Source organism: Microcaecilia unicolor, chromosome 14 (assembly GCF_901765095.1).
Source record: "Microcaecilia unicolor chromosome 14, aMicUni1.1, whole genome shotgun sequence".
In the NCBI taxonomy this organism is placed as follows: Eukaryota; Metazoa; Chordata; class Amphibia; order Gymnophiona; family Siphonopidae; genus Microcaecilia; species Microcaecilia unicolor.
This window is the reverse complement of record NC_044044.1, coordinates 17,401,684-17,427,356: the sequence shown is the minus strand read 5'-3', so window position 1 is coordinate 17,427,356 and position 25,673 is coordinate 17,401,684. Positions and strand designations below refer to the sequence as shown.

Genomic DNA, 25,673 nt, shown 5'->3' with positions numbered 1-25,673 from the left:
CACCCCAGAGGCCGCAACAGACAGACGGACAGACAGACAGACAGAGAGAGTGTGTATAACTCAGCTCACTCTTCCCAGTGCTGCAATGATAGATGACACATAGTTCTCATAAGCTCTTTCGGGAAAAAAAACAAGTGACATCATAAGTACATAAGTATTGCCATACTGGGAAAGACCAAAGGTACTACTACTACTACTATTAAACATTTCTATAGCGCTACTAGACTTACGCAGCGCTGTACAAATGAACATGAAAAGACAGTCCCTGCTCAACAGAGCTTACAATCTAAATTGGACAGACGAACAGACAGCTAGGGGTGGGGAAATTGCAGTGGTAGGGGTGATAAGTGAGGGTGTTGAGTAAGAGAGTCATGGTTAGGAGTCGAAAGCAGTAGCAAAGAGGTGGGCTTTAAGCCTAGACTTGAAGACAGCCAGAGACTGAGCCTGACGTACCGGCTCAGGGAGTCTATTCCAGGCATAGGGAGCAGCGAGATAGAAGGAACGGAGCCGGGAGTTAGCAGTGGGGGAGAAGGGGGACGACAGGAGACATTTACCCAGTGAACGGAGTTCACGGGGAGGAGTGTAGGGAGAGATGAGAGTGGAAAGGTACTGAGGAGCTGCGGAGTGGATGCACTTGTAGGTCAAAAGGAGAAGTTTGAACCGTATGCGGAAGCGGATAGGGAGCCAGTGAAGCGACTTGAGGTCCATCGAGCCCAGCATCCTGTTTCCAACAGTGGCCAATCCAGGTCACAAACACCCGGCAAGATCCCCAAAATGTACAAAACATTTTATACTGCTTATCCCAGAAATAGTGGATTTTCCCCAAGTCCATTTAATAATGGTCTATGGACTTTTCCTTTAACCTTTTTAAACTCTGCTAAGCTAACCGCCTTTACGACATTCTCTGGCAACGAATTCCAGAGTTTAATTACACGTTGAGTGAAGAAACATTTTCTCCAAGTCGTTTTAAATTTACTACATTGTAGCTTCATCGCATGCCCCCTAGTCCTAGTATTTTTGGAAAGCACAAACAGACGCTTCACATCTACCCGTTCAACTCCACTCATTATTTTATAGACCTCTATCATATCTCCCCTCAGCTGCCTTTTCTCCAAGCTGAAGAGCCCTGGCCGCTTTAGCCTTACCTCATAGGGAAGTTGTCCCATCCCCTTTATCATTTTTGTCGCCCTTCTCTGCACCTTTTCTAATTCCATTATTTTTTTTTTTGAGATATGGCGACCAGAATTGAACACAATATTCGAGGTGCGGTCGCACCATGGAGCGATACAAAGGCATTATAACACCCTCATTTTTGTTTTCCATTTCTTTCCTAATAATACCACAACAAAGAAAATGTTCCACTCAATGTGGAAACTCAAGCGCGTGAAACAATTCTTCCCGAGGGAAACACTTCGCAACCTGATACAATCAATGGTACTAAGCCATGTAGACTACTGCAATGGAATTTATGCGGGATGCAAAGAACAAACTTTAAAGGAACTTCAGTCCGCTCAAAACACAGCAGCTAGACTTATCTTCAGAAAAACACGATTCAAAAGCGCAAAACCCCTCCGCGAAAACCTACACTGGCTCCCAATCAAAGAACAAATCGCTTTCAAAATCTGCACTCTGGTTCACAAAATTATCTATGGTGAAGCCCCGGGGTACATGACAGACTTGATTGACCTACCAACTAGAAACACATCCGAATCAGCGCGAACGTACCTAAATCTACCCAAGCTGCAAAGGACTCAAGCACAAATCAACCTACGCATCCAGTTTTTCCTACATAAGCACACAGCTGTGGAACGCATTACAAAAAAGCCTTGAAAACTACATATGCGAGGGCGGGACACAAGGAGGGAAGGAGGGCCGAAGAGAGGCAATCTGCTGCCCTGCTGCCTGCAGCGTTTTCACACGGAGGTGAGAGGCGCTATGATTTCAATGCAGGGGGCCTGGCCCGGTGGCGGACGGAGGGGGGCAGGTGGAGGGGGGAGCGGTGGCGGCGACCTGCAAGGGGAGGGTGGAGGGGGAAGCAACGGTGATGACCTCGGGGGGGTGGCGGGGGCAGGGCCCCGGGCCCAGCCCAGTCTCTCGGCGGCCCTGCGCCTTAGTAAAAGAGGGCTAAGTTTGTACCTGAGGCAATGGAGGGTTAAGTGATAGGAGCACAGTATATTAAGATGGATGGTAATGAGTCAATTTCGTATTCCACCGCAAAGCATAGAAGAGGCGATTTTAAAGCAAAAAAAAAATGTATGACCGGGTCTGAGGCAGCCTAGAGGGGGTAGTTGTGAGGATTTAATTTTAGCTTTGGGGATTTTTTTTTTGTTACATTTGTACCCGGCGCTTTCCCACACATGGCAGATTTTCGTTTTACATGCGGCCATAAACCCCCAGATTCAAAAAAATGGTGCCGCAAATTATCCCCTCAGGAATTCAAGTCTATGTAATGTAAACAAAGAAACATGGAAAATGATGGCAGATAAATACCATATGGCTTATCCAAACATATTATACATTAATAATACAAAACATATCAAAAACAAACATAACATTTTAAATTCATTCACCATTAACATCAAAAGTTGACAATGAAATACTTAAAAGACAGATTAATCACAGATATAACAATAAAATGACGTGTTTTGAAATGGTCACAGGGAAAGATGTGGAAGTGTCTTGATGCATTGATGAAAACAAGTATGAAGTAATGCTGACTCAGTGGGTGGAAAGGGAAAGGAAAGAAAAATAAACGTCAGTCTGTGAGCTGATGGGAACCTGGAGAATGTGGCATGAAAAAGTACCAATGATGAGCTTAGGTAAGGGATTCTCAACCTAGGACACACCCAGCCAGTCAGGTTTTCAGGCACAATGTGTAAGTACTACCTCCATTGTATGCAAATCTATCTCATGCATTGTAAATATCCTGAAAATCTGACTGGTTTGATTTGGTGTATCCTTCCTGACCGCAGGGGCTGACAGCTTTAGAGTGGCAGGGAAAGGTGTGGAGCTTAAAGGCATGGCCAGAGCACAGTACAAACCAGGACGCAGATCTGGGCTCTGGTTCCGGGCAAATGAAATAGGGTTCTAGGCTCTGACGCAGAGTTCTAGACTGCCTGTTTGGGCCCCTTGTACACGCCGGGCTTTTGAAGCAATAGTCACTTGGGGTAAGGATTCTTAGTTGTAGCCTCTTAACCATTAGGCTATGGGTTCATTTCCTCCCCCCCCCCCCCCCCCCCCCCAGGTAGCAGGGAAAGGTGTGGAGCTTAAGGGCATGGCCAGAGCACAGTAAAAACCAGGACGCAGATCTGGGCTCTGGTTCTAGGCAAATGAAATAGGGTTCTAGGCTTTGATGCAGAATTCTAGACTGCCTGTTTGGGCCCCTTGTAAACTCTGGACTTTTGAAGCAATAGTCACTTGGGGTAAGGATTCTTAGTTGTAGGCTCTTAACCATTAGGCTATGGGTTCATGCCCCCCCCCCCCCCGGGTAGCAGGGAAAGGTGTGGAGCTTAAGGGCATGGCCAGAGCACAGTAAAAACCAGGACGCAGATCTGGGCTCTGGTTCTAGGCAAATGAAATAGGGTTCTAGGCTTTGATGCAGAATTCTAGACTGCCTGTTTGGGCCCCTTGTAAACTCTGGACTTTTGAAGCAATAGTCACTTGGGGTAAGGATTCCTAGTTGTAGGCTCTTAACCATTAGGCTATGGGTTCATCCCCCCCCCCCCCCCCCCCCCATCTAGGCTCCTTTCTCTTCCCCGGGTTTTTGTTTATTCACACTTCCACTCACTCACTATCACTCAGCAGCTCCTCCTGACGTCATGAAACTCCTCATCCCGCCTTCACCTTCTTTCGGGGGCGGGGCCAAGAGGCAGAGCGAAAGGACAAAGGGGGCGTGGCCCTGAGCGCAGTGGGCGGAGTATAAAGAGAGCCTCAGGTGTGGTAGTCGGTACAGGTAGACGCAATACAGACGGACAAAGGGAGTCGCTGGTGAAGGAACTATCGGGGGACGCTTATTTTGAAATCTTGGCACTTGCTTTAAACCTTTTTGTTTGCAACTTTTAAAAAAATTGCTATAACCAGCCTGTAACTTGGGGGAGGAAGAGCTGCTGATCGTCTTAGTTTGGGGGGGTTTGCATATTTTGGGATTAAAAAAAAAAAGATTTCCTTTCCCCTACCCCCATCCTGAAGCTATATTTTATCTACTAAAGTGGCGAAGGATTGTATCTTGTAATCCACCTTCCCAACACCTGTTTGTTTTTGTTTTAAATTTTTTGGAGGGGGAGCTGCTTGGTGTCACCCTATAACCCCCCCCCCCCCCTTTTGTGGCGATGGCTAACTCCGGGCTCCAGATGTTGGGCTTCGTGCTGGCCTTGTTGGGCTGGATCGCTCTGATTGTGGCCACCATCATGCCCCAGTGGCGTATGTCCTCATATGCTAATGACAATATCATCACTGCCGTGGCCATATACCAGGGGCTGTGGATGGCCTGCACCACGCTGAGTACGGGTCAGATCTCCTGCAAGGTCTACGACTCCATCCTACAACTGGACTGTAAGTATATTCCCCGTAAGGGGGAGGCGACTTGGGTGACTGTTTTTTTGCTGTTGGCCACCATTGAGGTTACTATATAACAAAGCGTGGCTCTGTCCCTTGGAGGGGGAGGGGGGAGAGACCTGGCCAGGGCTCCCTTGGGCATGATTGTAGGTTGCATTATGAGCCTCTGATCGGGATGCGGAGCCAAACTTTAGTACGATCTAACGTCGACTAAGTTTCCGGAGGAACAGTAAAAAATCGCAGGGCTTTCGTGGGCAGATGTTGTGATGAGATTTAAGTGCCGTAGATGTATATAGCGCTGTACAAGGCAAGTCCCTTTCCCCCAACTTGCTTACGATGAGTTTAGGGGTGGGGGAGCGTGAAATCAGCACTCTGGGGTGGGGGACTGATACAGAGCTATGTGCTTAGGTATCGCCCCTTCTCTTCCCGCCCAACTATGTCAGCAGCCTTTGAAGCTCCTCCCACGCCCCCCCCCCCCCCCCACCGATCTCTGTCTTTGTACCATAAAGTAATGGGCGAGGTCGTAATGCTGCTGTGACTCTAGATCTTAGAAACGAACTGTGGCCCTGAAAAAGGGTGTGAGGGAGGAGGGTTTGAGTGGGGCTGTATTAGTTTCTTGAGTAGCTCGGAGTAACCAGTGCTGAACCCTTATTGAGAGCTGTGTGGTGTGGTCTTGTGGGTCCCCTGTTGGATGGCCTGGTATCTAGGGCATGGCTGTCCGCCCTCCCATCTTCTGCTCCTTGACACTTCAAGGACCAGGAGGGTTAGCTTAGCAGAGTTTAAAAAAAAAGGTTTGGACGGCTTCCTAAAGGAAAAGCCCATAGACCATTATTAAATTGGACTTGGGGAAAATCCACTATTTCTGGGATAAGCTTGTACATTTTGGGGATCTTGCCAGATATTTGTGACCTGGACTGGGCTTGATGGACCTTTGGTCTGTCCCAGTATGGCAACACTTAATTAACTTGGGATTCGGAATGAAATCTTGCTGTTCTTTGGGGTTCTGCATGGAATGTTGCTACTCTTTGGGTTTCTACCAGGTACTTGTGACCTGCATTGGCCACTGTTGGAAACAGGGTGCTGGGCTTGATAGACCTTTGGTCTGTTCCAATATGGCAATACTTATGTAGGGTATGGGTGTGGGAGCCCATTCCTGATTCACAATAAGGGCACTCGATAGCCACCCACAGAGAGACACAACAAAGACTGTGCCTCCTCTTTCCCCTCCCCCTTCCGTTTTTAGTAGATTTCTAAAAGCTAATGAAAAAAAACCCCAAAAAGCCCCGAATGTGTTTTTAGTCAGGAAAACTTATGATTATGAAAGCTGGTGGGGGGAGGGGAAGGAAACTGGCACTTTTGGCTCACTCACCCCTTCACCTTAGCAATCTGACACTGTGTACTTTTTTTTTTTTTTTTAAACGTTTCTTTGTGCCCGGATAAGGGTGGGTTAGAAATAATAAATTTTTAAATTTCAGCCTGCGCAGTTGAACTGAAGGTTTTGAAACCAGGAAGTGTCTCTCTTCAGGATTCCTGTAAATTTGATCTTGGGAAGAGGCAGAAAGGTGGCCTTCGAGTTAATTTTTAATATCCGAGAAGCCGATGTAACACTATCCTTTGGACATGGCCTATTGCAGGGACCAGGAGGCTTGTTTGTTTCACACAGCCATGGCTTCCTAGTTCACAAGATTCTACTAGCAAGCCAGCGCACCCTCCTTCCCTCAGATCATAAAGGCATTAAAATCACTGCAAGTTGTGTTCATCCATAATATTAGTTCAATTTTTTTCTTTGGTTTACTAAATTCTAGTGTTGTTAGAGCAGCAAAGAGAATTGTCTGTTTTGTTTGGGGATTCTAAGCCCTCTTAAAAAAAAACAAACAAACAAAAAAGCTTTGCTTTTTGGAACTAGCAGGGCTGAAGGCTGCAGTTTTCCTGAAATGTGAAGTTTTAAGCCATGCCTTCTCTAAAAACAAGTCTCTGAGGAAGAAACAGGGGGTATAAGTCTCAAAAGTGATTTAAAGGCAAGAGGGGGGGGGGACAGAATATATTTGAGCGGCCTTCCAGACCCGATATTCTTGCAGTGGGTGTGGTGAGGCTGGTGTGTGAAATTGCAAACAGGTATGTTCCTTAAACAGGCACCAAGGGGCCCATCCAGGTCAGATTCTGACAGGGAAGGTTGTGGTAACATTCAGACCCTGAAAGAGAGGGGAGTCAAACCATTGCTCAACAGCAACACCTACTGGCCTGACTATAGTAGTGCACGTAGTCTTCTGGAGAGAGCAGCAGTTCTGACTGGGTGAGGGGAACCCAGGAAGCTGGGCCGGGCTTGAAGGCTCTCTCTGAGCCATAACGCCAGCTGAGACCGTTTCTAAAGCATCTTGTAAGCTACCTTGGGTGGGAAGGGGTAATCGCAGATCCCCACTTAATTATCTGTGATTACCCCTTTCCACTGTCGCTAAAGATTCTCTAACCCCCCCCCTCCCTTACCAATGACTATTAAAAAAAACAACCCATAATAGCATAAGAAATAGGACAAACCCAACGTAAATGCCTGATCCCTGTAACACAACAAAACTAAAGTACGTAATGGACGATACTCAACTCTTCCGATGCCCGTTTCACCAATGTGTGGCCATGCCACATGAACTTTTATCTTACCGTAACATCACTTTGTATTTGTTCTCACCGGAGTCTGCAAACGCCTCTCCGGTACTATGTAAGCCACATTGAGCCTACAAATAGTTGGGGGAAAAGGTGGGATACAAATGTAACAAATAAATGAAGATATAGTAATAAAGGGCCACAGCTTTATTGTAAGAACAAAGATTGCACACCAGAGCTGAAAATTACACTTAAAACACACACCGATCGACCAAAAATCTGCCTGCCCTAAGCAGTTATGTAGCTAGCACTCAAAACCAAATACCTCACCCAGATTCTCTTCCCCCCCCCCCCCCTTTTCTTGTGATCAGCTAGGGCTTGGGGAGCATGCATGGACCTCCATGCACTGCCAGTGAGTCAAATGAATCAAAAGTCATAAGTTTGAACTACCTGGTAAAACCTAAGGTTCCACAACAATAATTAGCTCAGTCATCCACCTACTTTCCTCCCCTGCTGTCGGGTACAGTCGAGAATTTCAGCAGCAGTTGCCCCTCTTGGCCTGAGAATTTTTTTTTTAATGCTTTTTCACATCATTTATATGGCGATGTTTGGTAGACCTGTCGCTGCCCTGTCTTCGGGTGCGGTTTCCAGTAACTGAACCGGTTGGTTTGACTTCTTCCTGTAACACACCTTCTGGCTATTCATTACAAAAGGCCCAGATTTTCCTTCACCCGCCTTCATTCTGTCCTGTTCCCCCCCCCTCCTCCCTTGTTCTTTTCCTGAGTTCTGATTAAATTCTACCTCTTCCCCCCCCCCCCATCCAGAAAACTCCCTACCTGACCTACTAAATACCATACAAGCACTTAAAATGAGAAATTATTTCGATTTGATATACTGTTACAACTGACGAGCAGAAATGAGCGGTTGACATGTTAAAAATAAAAGGAAGCCTAGGAAAAACTTCCATAGGATGGCTAGGAAAGTAGACTTTTATACTAGAGGGAAATTGGGAGCAAGTACTAAAGGCAAGTGGGGGGGGGGGGGGGGGGAGAGAGGCTTAGGGAAGCAAGTGGCAGTCGCGCACCCTCTTCAAGTGACCTTGCTAAAGGCCTGACTAAAGAACCAGGCTTTAATCACCAACTTGAATCAAAGCCGTGATATCTCCCTTTGAATCCTCAAAGTAAATTTATTCCGAAGTAAGCCTAACAAAAGGCAATTTTGAGTTTGCTGTGTTGGGCTTGTCATAGCCCAGGAAAGAGCGTTCTGTGAGAGGTACAAAGAAGCCAGTGAGGTGGATCCAGGGAGGATAACAATGAAGTCTTTATTGGGGTTGCCTTAAAATATGACCCCGACACGTGTTTCGGCCCGGAGGCCTGCCTCAGGGGTCTTGATGGATATCTGATGTTATGTATTACTTAACAGGAGAATCTTAAAGCAATGGCCTGGCTGTAAAATCCTTGGTTATCCTCTGTCTTGCGAGTGCGCTGATTAAAGGAAAGCCGTGTTACCGGCTATTGGGAAGACCATTCTGTGGCCATTTAATGATTGGAGGATGTGGACGGGACTGTAGGGTACAGTAGGGAAGCCAAGTAAGGAGGTAGGCCAAGGTGAAATGCCTTGAAAGCAAAGTTTTGTTTGGTTTTTTTTTTACCAGCATTAAACAATTTACACTAACAAGTCCCACACTTAAAAAAAAAAATCCTTAAGATCCTCCCTCCTCCACTTTATAGTGATCAGACCTCAAGTGCCTTGTTGCGGGACTGGTAGGTACATCCAGTAGTAAACTGGATTTAAAGAGATCTAGTTTCATTTTGGCTCCAACTGTAATGAGCAAACTAAAAAGACTTCTAGTAACTGGGGATTAGTTTCATGTGACAGGTTTCTTCCCCACCCCCACACCTACTTGATGCATCTCCACAGCCAAATCAGAGAGTTTTTTTCCTTTTAAAGTTCAAGCCTAGGAACTTAAGGGCAGGATGAGAGCAGTTCCGACTTTTGCATTAGGTTTGAATCGGCACAATTTTAAAACATGACACACACAAAACAAATGTGCCTTTTTTTGGGGAGAGGGGTGTAGGCAGATGGGTATGGGTCATGCATTTCAGATGTACCATAGGGAGGGGGGATGCCCACCAAGATGCACCATTAAATCAGTTTTGCTCCGAAGAGGAACCAAACTAAAACTCATTTGGACTGGCCCAGTATTTTGGGGAGTCTGCTCTAGAACAGACCTAGAGGGTATCAGAACAAGCTGTATGGAGGGCCCAGATGGGATAACTGGGTGGGAGAAGGTTGATTGGGGTGGGGGGGGGGAGTTTGAAGGGACTGCCTGGTCCTAATCTAGGGAGGAGGGGCAAGTTACAGGGGCCTGTGTTTTAAATAACTTGGAAATTCAGGGGTCGACACTAAAAGGATTAAGATCTGTGGCTGATTGCAAAAGGGTTTCTGCTGGGGCAGGAGCTATATAGGACCTGGCTTAAGACTGGCTGAACAAGCCAGTGCAGGCCCTGTTCTTGGCCTGGGAAACCAATGAAAAGGGTGGAGTTGGAGGCATGCTGACCCAGGTCAAGCATCTCCTGGGCTAGTTTCCAACAAGCAGTGACAACCTCTCTTCAAAAATGGACTGAAAGCGTTTTTGTTTTTTTTAAGCTCATTGTGTACCCTAGCAAGGGCGCTGGTAAGGGAAGACTCAGACTTTGGCAAATGGCTCTTAAGTGGTCTAATCCAAAGAACTTTTGGGTGGGGACGACTGACTGACTAATTGTCAGGCGATGCTGTTGATTCCTGCATACCTGGGGAAGGGCAGCTTTCTTGAAGGCCTGATTATGTATTTGGTTGTCACTTGATCAGTAAGAGACCAGCTCCCACCCCTTAGGACTGGTATTCACTTAAACACTAGGGCTAAAGTGGAAATTGTTTTGAAGTGTACATCTATTTGAACTTGATCCCACTGTCGGGGTGATTTGAGTGGTGGGCACCCTGTAGACATGTTAAGAGCAACACTTTTTATTCACAAAAAAAAGCCTTTTTGCATGTAAAGTCTATTTAGGTTTTTACTCGCACCTTTTTCAGTAGTAGCTCAAGGTGTGTTACATTCAAGTACTCTGGATATTTCTCTGTCCCAGGAGGGCTCATAATCTAAGTTTGTACCTGAGGCAATGGAGGGTTAAGTGACTCTCCCAAGATCACAGGGAGCAGCAGTGAGATTTGAACCGGCCACCTCTGGATTACAAGACCGGTGCTCTAACCACTAGGCCACAACTCTTCCACAAAGTTACACATTGTTTTCCAGAATTTGGCATCAGATGTGTGTGTAACATGCACCTGACCTGTGCTTGGGTACACAGGTGTAGTTTGGCTGAGCAGAGGTTGCTAATAAAATATGCCCTGGTAAATTTTTTTTTTTTTTTTTTTTTTGAGAGCAGCTCAAACTAAAGTTTGCATCAGCTCCAACTAATTAAGAAGGCTGCAAGCGGTGTGACCACATCACACCCTTCATGCAAAAAACTACAGTGGCTGCCAGTACCATACAGGGCTAAACTTGAAACTTTGATTTTCAAGGCCCTCAGACAAAATGGGCCAGGGTACGGTACTTAATAGGTTAACCCTTTTACACACTTGAGACATCGAAGGATCTCTCAAGGAGCATCATTATCCTTATCAAAAGAAACTGTAGGATGTGATGCCTTCTCAGGAGTAGCCCCCCCCCTGGAATTCCCTCCAAGAGAGACTATCTCTACTTCAGGAAGCAGGTGAAAGCCTGGCTCTTCTCCCAATCCCTTTAACACGTAGGATGATTGAAACTTTTTTGGTTCACGGCACCCTTAGTGTGTGAGCAATTTTTCACGGCACCCCCGCCCTGCCACACATGTCAATATTTCACCCTCTTCCCCCCATGCCCCCTTGTAATCCATTCTTCCTGTGGAGAGGATGAAGAGCCCGGAGCTGAACACAGGAGGGAGGCAACATAAGGGGCAAGAACAAGCCTCAACTTCAGCAACAAGGGGGCATGCGATGAAGCTGGAGTGCAGTAAGTTTAAAACAAATAAGAGAGAATTTTTCTTAGAGCGTAATTCGACTCTGGAAATCGTTGCCGGAGAATGTGGTTAAGGCGGTTAGCTTAGCAGAGCTTAAGAGAAGTTTGGACAGCTTCCTGAAGGAAAAGGCCATAGAATGTTATTAAATGGACGTAGGGAAAAATCCACTATTCCTGGGACAAGCAGTACAAAATGCTTTGCTCCGTGGATCTTGTCCGGGTGATTGTGACCTGGATTGGCCACTGTCGGAGACAGGGTGCTGGGCTAGATGGACCTTTGTTCTGTCCCAGTGTGGCGATGCCTTCAGCCTGCCCTGGAAGCCTCCTTTGTACAACCACTTCCTGTTCCTGCGTAGGTGGGATGCTGTACAAAGAAGGTTTCGGGGGGGGGGGGGCGCAGGCCAAAGGCAGCACTTACATCACCGCCTGCAGCGGGCAGGTGGTGAAGAGAGGAAGGTGAGCTTGACGTGTGAACTCTCATCTGCACCCCTGTGAGTTCGTCCCGGTGCACAGTTCTGGAAACCCTGGACTATACATGAATTCTGCACCTGGACTAGCTTTCTACACCCACTGTAACTTAGACCAGTTCCTTAGTTCTTGTTTAAACTGTACAAAGAACTTTCCTTCAGTTTAACCACCCATTTATTTACCCAAACTGATTCTGTACCACACATCTTGTCCCCATCTATAAATCTGCATTTGGCCTATCAGTTATATGGTAAGCTGTATTGTAGCTGTTTGTTTGAATGTTCTAATGTGTTAGGTGTGTGTTGGTATTTTGCTGACATTATAGTAACATAGTAGATGACGGCGGATAAAGACCTGTACAGTCCATCCAGTCCGCCCAACAAGAAACTAGTCTGTGCTACTTTATATGTATACCTGACCTTGATTTATCCTTGCCATGTAGAAGTCTGCCCAGCACTAGCCCCACCACCCAACCACCGGTGCTGCCATCCAATCTCCGCTAAGCTTCTGAGGATCCATTCCTTCTAAACAGGATTCCTTTGTTTATCCCACGCATTTTTGAATTCCGTTACCGTTTTCATCTCCACCTCCCGCGGGAGGGCATTCCAAGTATCCACCACTCCCTCCGTGAAAAATACTTCCTGACATTTTTCTTGAGTCTTCCCCCCTTCAACCTCATTTCATGTCCTCTAGTTCTACCGCCTTCCCGTCTCCGGAAAAGGTTCGTTTGCGGATTAATACCTTTCAAATATTTGAACGTCTGTATCATATCACCCCCGTCGCTCTCCTTTCTTCCAGGGTACACATGTTCAGGTCAGCAAGTCTCTCCTTAACATGTATACCCTGGAAGAAAGGAGAAACAGGGGTGATAGGATACAGACGTTCAAATATATCTTCTATTTGAATTTCAGTGCTGTTAAATGTATATTTTTGATACTGTTTCATGGTCGTCCTATTGCAGTTCTCAAGTTTACCTTATTGGTCGTATTTGTTTTATGTCTGGTCACTTTTACTATTATGCTGTTTACATTTTAAGCTTCATGTTAAACTTTACTGGCTACTCTGCCTTGGGTGGATCTCGTCATAAAGGCAGTTAATAAATCCCAATAAATAAGACGCATATGGCAAATCTAGCTTGCTGTTAGATACAGTTCTAGGTGTGTGTTTGTTTTTTATGATGGCACATAAATGTTGTCCTGGGCCCCAAGTCGATGAGAGGCAGCCTGCATAAGTGTCGCAGGTGGTGCTGACCCCCAGAAATTTGATTCCAGGCTGTTTAACTTTAACCGGCTATGTGAATATTCAGTTAAACCCAGCCGAAAAAAAATCCAGGATATTTGATGCTGGTCACTGGAAACAGCCTACTTGAGTAACTGTTACTTATGTGGTCTGATTTGCCCGATTTAAACTATTAACACGCGCAGCGGCGTACCAAGGGCGGGGTGGTGGGGGCAGTCTGTCCCGGGTGCACAGTGCAGGGGGGTGCAAGGAGCAGCTGTCGGCTCTGCTGGTTCCATGCTCCCTCTGCCATGGAACAGGAAGTAACATCAGAGGAAGCAGGGAGCAGCTGTCGGCTCTGCCGGTTCCCTGCCCCCGCTGATGTTACTTCCTGTCCCTCTGCCCTGGCACAGGAAGTAACATCAGAGGAAGCAGGGAACCGGCGGAGCCTACAGCCACGCGGCTGCTCCCAGCACCCCAGGAGATATGAACAATGCACCTGGGGGTGGGATGGTTTGAGGCGATGCACTTTAGGGGGACGACGCTGCACATGGATAGGAGGGGGGGGGGGCGCAGCTGACCAGAGAATACCACTGATCACGCAATATAGTCAGTCAGCCGCTATGTGCTAACCTGTGAATATTCCACAGAGAATGACACTAATTTATTTGTATCGCCCAATATCATGGCTGAATATAGTCAATTAGCCAGTTAAATAGCACTTAATATCAGAAGGAGCATGTTTATAAAATTCCCACATTGCCTCCAGATAAATGCTTGCTGTGTCTTTCTTCCTGTGACTCAAAAGGGTTATCGGACTTTGCTGTGGTTAAGCGATTATCTGCACATTATCAAGGACTGGGAACTGGTGTTTATACTAAAATACAGTGGATAAGATAAAGCAGCCCTGCTCACCTTTTAATTGGGTCGAATGCTTTCTGGTTGTGTGCTTTTAATATTTTTCAGTAGTCGGCACAGGTGCGCTGAAGGAAGAATTGTAGAGCAATTTTATTTGTTTTTCAATAGATCGAATGTTTAGTTCAGAGAAAGCATTTTGGTTTTTGTTCCTGAGCTTCAATTTAGTGTTTAAGAGGCTGAATATTTTAGGAGAACCTGGGGAGAAATTTCTAAAACGTAGTAAGATTCTCTTTTTTTTTTGGGGGGGGGGTGTGGGGAATAACAGATGTTTTTTGCTTCTAGAACAAAACTTCTGTTTTACAAAGTTCATGGATGCCTGCCACATTGGGATCCTTTCAATCAGTGTCTTTTGTACACTTCGGTGGCTTCTTTCCACCCCCTAGTTTCAGTGAAACTCCAGCTCTGCCCTGGCACACTTCCTGGAGGGCTGCACCTGTGCCTTGGCAGCGCCAGAGGGCTCTGGGGTGTGGCCTGACAGGTGTTTTTCATATCGGGAAGAAGGTGCATCGCTGGGGTTTCCAGTCACACAGACATAGTAGCTCATTGGCTAGTTTGAAACGGCCGGCTGGGAATTGTCACCTGTCCAGCTCATTCCTCTCTTGCTCCTGGCAGTGATGAGGTGGAAGAGAGTATTGGCTGTGGGCCAGGCTGTTTGGCTCCAGATGCCCCAGGTTCAAAGCTCAGGGGGGACTTTTCATACACCTAGATGAGTGCCCTGAAAGTGCTAGAAGTATAGATGGGGGGGGGGGGGGAACCAGGGTTTAGTTCCGAGAAAATGCCAGACATATAGAGAGGGAACTGAACCCTGGTCCCCCCCCCCCCCCCCCCGATTCTCAGTCCCACACTCTATATTTCTGGGGACTTAAACCCTGGTTTCCTCGAGTCTCAGTCCCCTGTCTCTATATTTCTGGTATTTTCTGGGGAGTGAGACTCGAGGAAACCAGGGTTTAAGTCCCCAGAAATATAGAGTGTGGGAGGGGGGGGGGACCAGGATTCAGTTCCCTCTCATTTCTGGCATTTTCTGGGAACTAAATCCTGGTTCTCCCCCCCCCCCCCCCCCCGAGTCTCAGTACTTTACTCTATATTTCTGGGGACTGAACCCTGGTTTCCCCAGAAAATGCCAGAAATATAGAGAGGGGCTTCAACCCTGGTTTCCCCAAGTCTCAGTCCCCTCTCTCTATATTGCTGGCATTTCTGGGGTATGAGAATCGGGGGGGGGGGGGGGAACCAGGGTTCAGTTCCCAGCATTGGTCCTTGTCACAGTAACCCTCCATTTACCTTCAGTATAAACTTTTACACAGAGAAAATAGTTAGGTCTTAAATCCCATCCCATGCTAGTTATCACATATCAAGGTTTTGTTTTTTTTTGTGCTTGGGTTAGGCTGAAGTAATCCTTTTCTAAATACACCTAGGACCAGTAATGTGGCTTTCCCAAGGCCACAGGCTGGCCCCACCCTGGCTTTAGCAATTGAGAAAGCAAATTACCCTGCTCAATGAGCTGTAAACTTAACTGCCTTTTGTGACAGAAGGCAACATCCAGGGACTTTGAACAATTCCAGTGGGGGGGGGGGGGGGGGGGGGGGGGGGGGGGGGGGAGGGAGGTGTTCAGAGGTCTTTAGTGCAGGAAACGATGTGTGTGCCAAACATAATGTATGTTTGCTATGCCCTCCCAATGCTCAGAAACCTATTGCAGCTCAGAACTGGCATTGGGGGGAGGGGGGTTGAAGAGGATTTTTTTAAATGACTTTTGTTTACAATCTGCTGGTTTTGATTCCTTATGGGAGCAGAAGGAAGCCCCATGCAAGCCTCTAAGCACCAGTACCGAGAAATAAATGTGTGAAAGTTTGAGGTAGCACAAAAGTGAAAGCAACGAGGTATCTGTTTTTTCTGTGCTGAAATAAGATTTTCACAGGGGCAGACAGTGAGCTGGGCCCCCCCCCCCCCCCACCTGGCCGCTGCCCTAGGTCTAGTGGTCTCTGCGGGGAGCAGGGGGGCATGTTTCTTTTGTGCTCACTGTGCTGCTGCTATTCCCCCCCCCCCCCCCCCGCAGTGTTTTCAAAATGGCGGCCAAGACTCAACAGCCTTGCGAGACTTCTACAGAGTCTTGGCTGCCGTTTTTAAAGGATGGCGGTGCTGGGCAGAGGGAAATAATGGCAGCCAGGAAAGAACATATTCTCCCCCCCCCCCCCCCCCAAGCAGTGTGCCTTTAAAGGTCGCACCGGAGAGAGCTGTGGTGTGCAGCGGGCATCCGGGCAGAGCCTTTGGGTCCTCGGGCACTGCCTGGTTGCCTGAATGGTCAGGCTGTCCCTGCTTTCAAGTGAAGAAACCTTTAAAGCTTATTTAAAGGCGCAGAACAGTGCCGATATGTGCTTCGCTTCCAGGTTTGCCTGGCATATGCTCACAAACTGTGGTTACTGCAAAAACTCTTGGGCATATGTGCCAGGCACATTCATCCTCTCTCATAACACATGTATAATTTGAATACCATTAGCTCTGAGCATTGGAGGGCTATGGGGGGGGGGGGGCAGTGGCGATCCTAGGTCGGCTGCCACTCAGGGTGGATCGCTGCTGCACCCCCCTCCCCCCCCCAAAGGTGTATTCTTGGCTGCTGGAGGGTGCAGAGAGCAGCCGCACGCGTGCCTGTCGGCTCCACTGGATCCCTCTGCCCCGGAACAGGAAGTAACCCCGGGGCAGAGGGAGCAGGGAAACAGCGGAGCCGACAGGCGCGCGGCTGCTGCGTGCACCCGAGGCGGACCGCCCCTCCCTTGCTACGCCACTGGGCGGCAGCACTGTTCACTCTAGCGCCAGAGCTTTTGTGCATGGGAGCCCAAGTGCTGGCCCCTCCCCAGATAAGGGGAAAAGAACATATGAGAACTCGTGCTTGGATTCGTTCTGAGTTTCATAATATCAAAGCAGCCAAGTTACCCAGTTCCAGGAGTGGAGACTTCTTAGACATTCCTGGTTTGAAACTTACACCCCAAATCCAGCAGGGGATTTGTAGTCCAATTGTACCCATAGAAATCCATACTACAGGTCCCATAGTGCACCAGGATAGGGTAGGCCAAAGCCAGGAACTTTCCCTCTTGGAACCTTGGCAGCTCTGCAATCTAGCTTGCAGACTTACGACTTGACCCCTTGTTGGAAGTATGAATTTAGGAGGAGGTGGAAGCTTATTTGGTTCCAGTCCTACCCTTGGTCAAGTTTTGTACGGTGTTTGTATTCAAATGAGAGTTGGACTTTCTTTGCAGGTGAGCAGACTGATTTCTTTAAATATTCCTTTTTTTTCTTTTTTTTTTTTTATCCTGCAGCTGCTCTGCAGGCCACACGAGCTCTGATGGTGGTCTCCATTGTGTTCGGTGTGCTTGGCATGGCGGTGTCTGCCATGGGCATGAAGTGTACAAAGTGTGGAGGAGAGGACAAGGTGAAGAAATCGCGGATTGCCATGGTGGGAGGCTTCCTCTTCCTCATTGGAGGTGAGTTTGCCTTGGAATGGGGGGGGGGGCAGAACATCACTTTGAGGGGGGTGGGGAAGTCTCTTTACTGCTGCTGCGGAGACGAGTGGAAGGTTTTCACCTTGTCGCTATCGTAACTCTTGAGTATCCTCTGTTTTCTGGGAACTGAGCAAACTTCTACTGCCACTCCCACGGATCTTCTCGCTCAGTGTCGCATGTCCAGACTCGCAGGCTGCCCTGCTCTGCCTGTCACTTTATAACCTGACTACAGAATGGCACCAGGACTGTCGGGGGGGGGGGGGGGGGGGGGGGGCGGGGCGGCAGCATTACCTGGGCCTGACCTCCAAGGGAGGCCCAGCACTGGGGTCTCTCTCTCCTGGTCCAGTGTGTTTTGCAATAACCTGGGTCCCAGCACAGGAGCAGTGAGAGACCAAGGGAGGAGCTGATGCAGGAAGGCAAGGGGGTGGCGGGGGCTGGGGTAGGGGCCGTGGTATGCTGGAGCGGGCTCTCACGGGCTCGCGAGAGCCGTTTGTTGAGTTTTTAAGAATTTTGGGAGCCGGTTGTTAAAGTAGGCCTCCCCATGGCTACTTTAACAACTGACTCCCAAAATGTGGGCTTGGGCCCCATCCTGAATTCTCTTTTACTTTGCTGGCAGTGATGCTGGCCCCACCAGCCAAGTAAATATACTGCTGCTGCTCCCTGCTCCTTGTTTCTTGTTTCTGATTCTGAGCATCAGGCTGGGACTTTTCATGCAAGCGCAAGAAGGTTCCATCATGCTGCTCAGAGCCAGAAACAAGCAGCAGAGAATGGTGGCAGTCCATTTATTGGCTGGTGGGGCTCGGCAAAGGTATGCCTAGCGTGCCCACACAAGGGAGGGGAGGCATGTATCCCCTCCCCCCCCTAAATTTCAGGGCTGGCTATGCCCGGAGAGAGAGCCCGTTGTTAAAAAATTTACCAGCACACCCCTGGGTAGGGGCAACGGCCTGGGCCCAGCTCTGTCATGGCTGCCCTGAGCATACCCACAGGAGTCGGATCCTACCTCTTGTTGACTGTCCCAGTGCTGACAGGATGTATGCATAATAGAGCTTCTTTCCTTCCCCCTCCATGTTGTGCCCTAAACTGTGTGTGTGTGTGGGGGGGGGGAGGCTATAATCCCTGGCTCTATTGCATTTATGAGAGAGAAAAGAAGTAGGAAAAGTAAACCAGGCTTGTCCAAAGAACTGGGACCAAACAAATAATTAATAAAATCAACACAGTTTATTAATGTTTCCTTAGAAATGACTCGACACAAACGTTGTGTTTCGGCCTGGCGGCCTGCATCAGGAGTTGTATGTCTTAGGGAAAGACTGATGGTCTAATTTTACATTTGGGTTGAAAAACAGAAGGCTTGAAATAGCAACATAAAGTTGGGTCTTAAAAAAGGACCGTTGTGTCAAACCGTAAGGCACTGGAGTAAGCACTGATGGCAATAGTGAAGCATTTATTTAATCTTCTAATGGGTGTTTCTTTCTTTCTCCAGGCCTGTGTGCACTGATTGCCTGTTCATGGTATGGCCACCAAATCATCCAGGACTTCTACAATCCCTACACACCTGTTAACAGCAAGTGAGTAGCTGAGCCTGGGGAGGGTCTGTCCTAACGGTGCCCTAATCTTTTGTATAGTTCCTCCTGTCTGGTGTGTTCAGCAGATGCCGTGTTGGGTGGAAGTCTGAGACGGAGCTAGCCCTGGCTTCCTCTTTCACATGAAGGAACAGAGCAACTCAAGTGGGGGGGGGGGGGGGGGTGGAGTAGGAGATCCAGTTTGGGCGGGCACTGAAGGATCAACATTTCATGCCCCAGTATACTCAGGGCTTTTTTTGAGGGGGTACTTGGGGGTACTGAGTACCGGCACCTTTTCCATTGTTTGCTAAAATTGACCCATGATCCCCAAGTTTTAATAAGAGCTCAGGCTCTACACACCAATTCTACCTTGTCATAGATTCAGTGAATGATTGCAGGGGGCCTGGCTATTGTGGGGTGGGTCCCTCAGTGATCACCCCACTGCGAATGGAGTACTGGCACCTTTCTCGCTAGAGAAAACGCACTGGTCTTTCTAAGCTTGGGGTTATGATTAGTAACTTGAGGCAGCCACAGGCACATCTAACTAAATACCTAGAATATTACCACCTGGGTGTGTATAACATCCAAATTTTGTATCTGACCGTTAGCTCAAAATGGTTTACAAAAACTATATCTAAAATGCTTAATGTTTAAACAAATACGATTGCCTCTGTTTACATTTTAAGTAATCTTGTTCTAATCTGAGTTCAGTTGGCTTCAAGTTCCATAATCTCAGAACTGCAAAGCTTAAACCTCTTAGAGGAATTTATTATTTTTTTAAAGAAAGCAGATCAATTCAAAAGAGTAGGCTAAAGTGACGACCAGTAGGCAGAGATAAAACAGGTCAACGGCCATATAAAATCTGAAGCGGGTAGTTTGTTTAATTTGAAATGCTGGCAGGGTGCCAAAACCCTATTCTGCCAATACCCACTTAACTTATATAGCAGCTATATAGGGGCAGGACATGGGTTGGGCTTTCGCTTAACGCACAACTCTTGGATACTGGAAGGATGTGAATTCCTGCTGCACTCGGGTGCCACACGTAACCCTGGCATAACCTTTGGACACTTGGGGTTCTGCCAGGTACTTGTGACCTGGCTGTAGTAGTTGGGAACAGGATACTGGGCTAGATGGCCCATTGGTCTGACCCAATAGGGCTACTCTTATGTTCGTAGAGGTTCCAGAATGTTGCTGCTCTTTGACATTCTGCATGGAATTTTGCTATTTATTATGACTCCGGAATCTTGTTACTCTTTGGGGTTCTGGAATCTTGCTGCTCTTGCGATTCTGCCGGGTAATTGTGACCTGGATCGGCCACTGTTGGGAACAGGATACGGCTAGATGGCCCATTGGTCTGACCCAGTATGGCTACTCTTATGTTCGTAGGGGTTCCAGAATGTTGCTGCTCTTTGATATTCTACATGGAATCTTGCTATTAATTATGATTCCGGAATTTTCTTTGGGGTTCTGGAATCTTGCTGCTCTTGAGATTCTGCCGGGTAATTGTGACCTGGATCAGCCACTGTTGGGAACAGGATACTGGGCTAGATGGCCCATTGGTCTGACCCAGTAGGGCTACTCTTATGTTCGTAGGGGTTCCAGAATGTTGCTGCTCATTGATATTCTACATGGAATCTGGCTATTTATTATGATTCCGGAATCTTGTTACTCTTTGGGGTTCTGGAATCTTGCTGCTCTTGAGATTCTGCCGGGTACTTGTGACCTGGATCGGCCACTGTTTGGAACAGGATACTGGGCTAGATGGACCATTGGTCTGACCCAGTATGGCTACTCGTGTTATGTACTTAAAGGTAGGCAGGCTGGACCTGATGTTCAGCTGGCAGCGTTAAACATGGATATTCAAAACTGGGCTGAATCCAGCCACCAGCATCTAATAAACCTATCCATGTTTATTTTGGCTAAAATGTTACCAGCTATACTGATATTCTGCACTAACCAGTTAAACTTTTTGGCAGTCAAAAAGAGAGGCTGCTTTAAATAACAGGCCTCTTTTCACGGCTCATCATAGCTGGTTTGGCACTGAATGTGTCTAGCCAGCTGTGTTGCATGATGTAGCCAGTTCGTGGCTATGACTGACTTGAATATTCAGCAGCGGATAATGTTATTGCCTGCTGAATATCCATAGTTAGGCACTTAAAAGCCCTACAACCGGCTAGGAGCTGTTCTGACCAGTTTATGGATTTATTTGGACTTTGTTCACACCTGTTTCAGTAGTAGCTCAAGGTGAGTTACTTTCAGGTACAGTTGAGTATTTGAGAGCTCACAATTTTAAGTTTGTACCTGAGACAATGGAGGGTTAAGTGACTTGCCCAAGATCACGAGGAGCAGTAGTGGGATTTGAACCAGGCACATCTGGATGTCAAGAGTGGTGGTCTAACCACTAGGCCACTCCTCCATCGGTGGTGGGGGTTATTGATATCTGGTTAGACTTAACAGTCTATAGAGAACTTGGTTGTCTAGATTCCTTCCTAGAATACAGCCCCAGTGTCTAAATGGGGGGGGGGGGGGGGGGGGGGTTGCCTGGTTGTAGATATCTCTTCTATACAGCTCGGCAACAGCCTGAACATACACTGCCTACAGTCTGGTTTAGAACAGCTTTGCCCCAGGCCTAAATTAAGCATTTGAGGTATACAGAGAGCTAAATACTGCCACTAGATAATTGTCATTCTGCTTTTACTGAAAATCTAGATGTTTAGGTCTTAATATGCCCTGAATTTCCATGCATTCAATGTGTGTGTGTGGGGGGGGGGGGAAGAGACTGCTGCTACCAGGAAGCAAAGCACCAACCTTTTACCCCCCCCCCCCCCCCCCCATATAAACAGTATCAGAGGTCTTGTGCTTTATGGGGGGGGGGGGAAGCAAAGCGCCAACCTTTTACCTCCCACCCCACCCCCCATATAAACAGCACCAGAGGTTGTTTGTTTATTTATTGCATTTGTACCCCACATTATCCCACCTATTTGCAGGCTCAATGTGGCTTACAGAGTGTTATGACATAGTCATGACAGAATCTTAGATGCAATCAGTAATAATCAGAAGATGTGTGAGGGATTAGAGAAGTAAGTGTTAGGGTGGTTTAAGAGGTGTATTTTAATACTTGAGTGGGATGGGTAGTGAATTGAGTTGTTAAGGGTTCTTTTTGTAGGCTTTGTTGAAGAGATGTGTCTTCAAAGATTTGCGGAAGTTGGTTAGATTGTCCATGGTTTTCAAGGCTGTGGGTAGTGCGTTCCGTTCCATAGCTGTGTACTTCTGTACGAGAAGGTAGTGGCGTATGCCTGTTTATATTTAAGTCCTTTACAGCTGGGGAAGTTCAGGTTTATATGGAGGGGTGGGGGACAAGCAGGCTAGACTATTCACTCAAGTGCCTGGGTGACTCCTGGTGTCCACTTGAGCATCTGAACTGCAGATACTAAAACATGCAGCGGTGGCGAGGTAGATCGGGCATGTAAAACACAGCAGCATAGAAAGTTGCTTGGCAGTGGCTTCAACCCTGCTCCTGAAAGGTCACCTATTACCCTGGGGAAGGCAGCATGGCGGGATCTCCTATAAAGTAGATGGCCAGTGTATAGTCCTTCCTATGCTAAGCCTGTTACTAAGGCTTCAGGCCTGTACTTTGCTCAGTTTGGTTCCCACAACTTGGCCTAACAAGTTAGCATCATACAGTGCTTTTTCTCAGGAGCTGAGATCATGCCTTTCATATAAGATGACCTTGGCAGTTGCTGACAGGCTGAGGACACAGTGAGCCTAACATGTCCAGAATGTTTCATTTGTACTGAGGGACACAAGGGTATTCTGCCTATGCATGCAGAACTGGTAGCTAATTAGCCAATGGCCACCAAGGGTGCACATAACATTGAGACTGATATACCCATATATGGCATAGGCTACTTTCTGATTTCTAGTTTGAGAGAAATCACATAATTTGGGAGAAGCAAAACTTATGACAGTATATATGTAATGTCTGGAACAGTGTGCGCTGAGCAGTCTTTGTAATTCAGGATTTGCGTCTGGCGTGGCGGACAACCTGCTCCAGAGAGTACATTTACTTTGTATTTTTGGCTTAGTGATGAACCATAATATTATACTGGTGCGCCTACAGCTAAGTCTGATTGTACCTCTTATTTTCCAGTCCACAAGGCTAGGAGTGTTTTCCCTCCCTGGGGGGGGGGGGGGGGGGGGGGGGCGGCTAAGGGACAGAAGTACACACCAGGTACTTGGGCAGCTGGGTTGGTCACTGGCAGAGAAGATGCTGGGCTTGATGGACCTTTTGGACTGACCCAGTATGGTAGTTATGTCACTTAAACATATGAAAACCTTGCATGTATGATCGGCTGGGGACACATGCTCTCCCATTATGCTTGTGGGGTTGGATCTGCTCTAAGTTAAATGTGAGGTCTCTTGTCCCAGTAATGGGCTAGAACAGCTGGCGATGTTTAATGCTTCATAGGTGAAGTTTGTCATGTGCGGGCAAGCTAGAAGTGATTAAGGGCAGTGACTGGCTGGGCGGTGAACTATGAGAAATTCACAGGCTGTGGCTTGTGGCCCACTTTGTTATGGGCTGGTCGCCTTCTCAAGGTAGCCGGATAATGTGAACCATTACCAACCCTTCTGAGATGACATCTGTCTGAAGCGTTATTGCAGTTCTGTTAATTATGCCGTCCAACAAGGACATGAGTATAACTTGTTGACATGCCTTCACTCGACACATAATATAATATTTTGATATAAAATGATCACTTTGTATGTATGGTTGTAAACTGCTTAATTGTAGACTGTGTGGTCTTCCCTTAGGTATGAATTTGGAGCTGGTGTCTTCATTGGCTGGGCTGGATCTCTTCTCGCCATCCTAGGAGGTGCTCTGCTAACTTGCTCCTGCACCAAGAAATCGGGGTATAGCGGACGGCAGTACCCAAAGCCTGCCAAATCGAAGGCCCCCAGCACCACCAAGGAATACGTATAAGGAGGCAAAACAGGGGTGGGAGAATCGTGGTCTCGTCTCGCTCAACCCACAAACTGAGGAGCAACCAAGTCTCGCCTGACATCTCGAGCTGCAGCAGGGGGAATTTTGTTTTTCTTTAACTTCTGATGAGCACAACTATCTCTTTTGCTACAGCCCGTAACATCTCTTTTTTCTGGTGTTGAGCCAAAGCAGCTTCTAACTTCACCCCTACCTTCATTTGGAGCTGCCAGACAGACATGTTGCCACAGAATGAACATGTAGCTATTTTGTGGGGGGGGAGGGGGGTGTAAAAAAAAATGGGTTTGAATATCACCAGGGTTCTGTAAATGGAGTGTGGGAGTCGGGAGTATACTTGAATCTTTTGTTTAAATCAACTTTGCAGGGCATAAACTCTGAAGAGGGAGGTAACGGGGCTGCACAGAAATATTCGAGGGCATTTATTGACTTGCTTCACTGCATTTCAGACTACAGCTGTCAAGAATTAGACCTTGAACACCCAGCATTCAAAAGAGCAGGAAGGGAGAAGTAGCCTAGCTCGTGGGGGTGCTGAAAATTGTAATCGGCCCAAAATGTTTGAAGCCGTCAACGAGCCTCTGCAATGGGATCTGGGAAAGCTGCTCTAGGTGGTCTGTTTGTCACCTGTTAATTCCTCAACATGAAATTCTAGACATAGGCTTGACTCTAGCTCCCGGTATTTGCTGGTCCCCGTCCCTAATGTAAAAAAAAACCTATGATTAGGTTTACAGAGCCAAAAAGCACGGGGAGGGGGGGATTGAGCAAGCCCTATTCTGAAGCAAATGGGATCTTACAGTTCTCACAATCCCTCCATTCTGCTCCCATTTGGGGAGTCTGATCCTGCTTTTTGACACACCAGTAACTTTGCCCTCTTTTTTTTTTTTTTTTTTTCCGGCCTAGTTGGAAGTATCTAGCCCTGAGTCTTTTTAATTTTGTACTAGCCGTTGAGCCCGTAAAAACGGGCTGGTATTGGGGTTTTCCTTCCCCGTTGCCGCCATCCCTCCACCCGGCCTGGGCCTTCTCTCCGCTACTAAACTTACACATTCATTCGCTGGAACGCAGCACGCACATCAGCTGAGCTGCCGTCGGCCCTTCCTTCTCTGCCTGTGTCCCGCCCTCCTGTGATGTAACGTCAGCGAGGGCGGGACACAGGCAGGGAAGGAAGGCCGACGGCAGCTCAGCTGATGTGCATGCTGCGTTCCCGCGAATGGATGTGTAAGTTTAGTAGCAGAGAGAGGGCCCGGGTGGGGGGAGGAACGGTAGCGGCGATCTCAGGCAGGCGGGGGGAGCGGTATCAACCTCGGCGGCGCAGTTTTCCTCTCTGTCCCGCCCTCGTCATCACGTATTGACGCGGGGGCGGGACAGAGAAGGAAGTCTCTACTGCGCATTTGCGAGTGAGTCGGTCACTTGCCGTTTATGTTTGATTACTCAAGGATTCCCTCCCCCCATACATTGAGCTGTATCCTCTAGCCCAGGTCTGCTGCAGTGGCCTAGTTCCCATCAGAACTTTGATAATCAAGAGTCTTAACCAGCCATGTAAGCATCATTCTTCCCACATAGCTGTGACTCCGCTCCTGCCTTCACAGCATCCCAAACATTCAGTTCTCCTTTCTTTACATCACTGTCCCTTCCTGTGGCACTATACACAGAAGTTTTGGATCCAGCTAAATTGAGTGAATTTTTAAAATTATCTTTGGGGGGGGGGGGGGGAAGGGTTCTGATGCTCATTTGTTAGAATGTAGACTTTCTATTTAAATGTTAGGAAATGTAGAATTTTTACTACTGTTTGACTGGGGTAATTTTTGTACATAATAAAGTAAATTGAGTTACTTTTG

The 25,673-nt window shown here is 47.5% G+C and overlaps 1 protein-coding gene across 1 annotated transcript; it reads left to right on the top strand.

The window, feature by feature from the left end:
• Positions 1-3,945: 3,945 nt before the first annotated feature.
• On the top strand, positions 3,946-24,172 carry CLDN7 (claudin 7). The gene is made up of 4 exons (XM_030187695.1): positions 3,946-4,551; positions 17,101-17,265; positions 18,764-18,848; positions 23,655-24,172. Exons 1-4 carry the CDS (start codon positions 4,329-4,331, stop codon positions 23,821-23,823), a joined length of 642 nt encoding a protein of 213 aa, XP_030043555.1. The 5' UTR covers positions 3,946-4,328; the 3' UTR covers positions 23,824-24,172.
• Positions 24,173-25,673: the final 1,501 nt, after the last annotated feature.

Bases quoted from the DNA above. Each gene is read 5' to 3' on its own strand.
- CLDN7 (XM_030187695.1), top strand. From the start codon at position 4,329: ATGGCTAACTCCGGGCTCCAGATGTTGGGCTTCGTGCTGGCCTTGTTG. The intron at 17,266-18,763 runs GTGAGTTTGCCT...TTCTTTCTCCAG, and splicing joins CTTCCTCTTCCTCATTGGAG to GCCTGTGTGCACTGATTGCC. The intron at 18,849-23,654 runs GTGAGTAGCTGA...GTCTTCCCTTAG, and splicing joins TACACACCTGTTAACAGCAA to GTATGAATTTGGAGCTGGTG.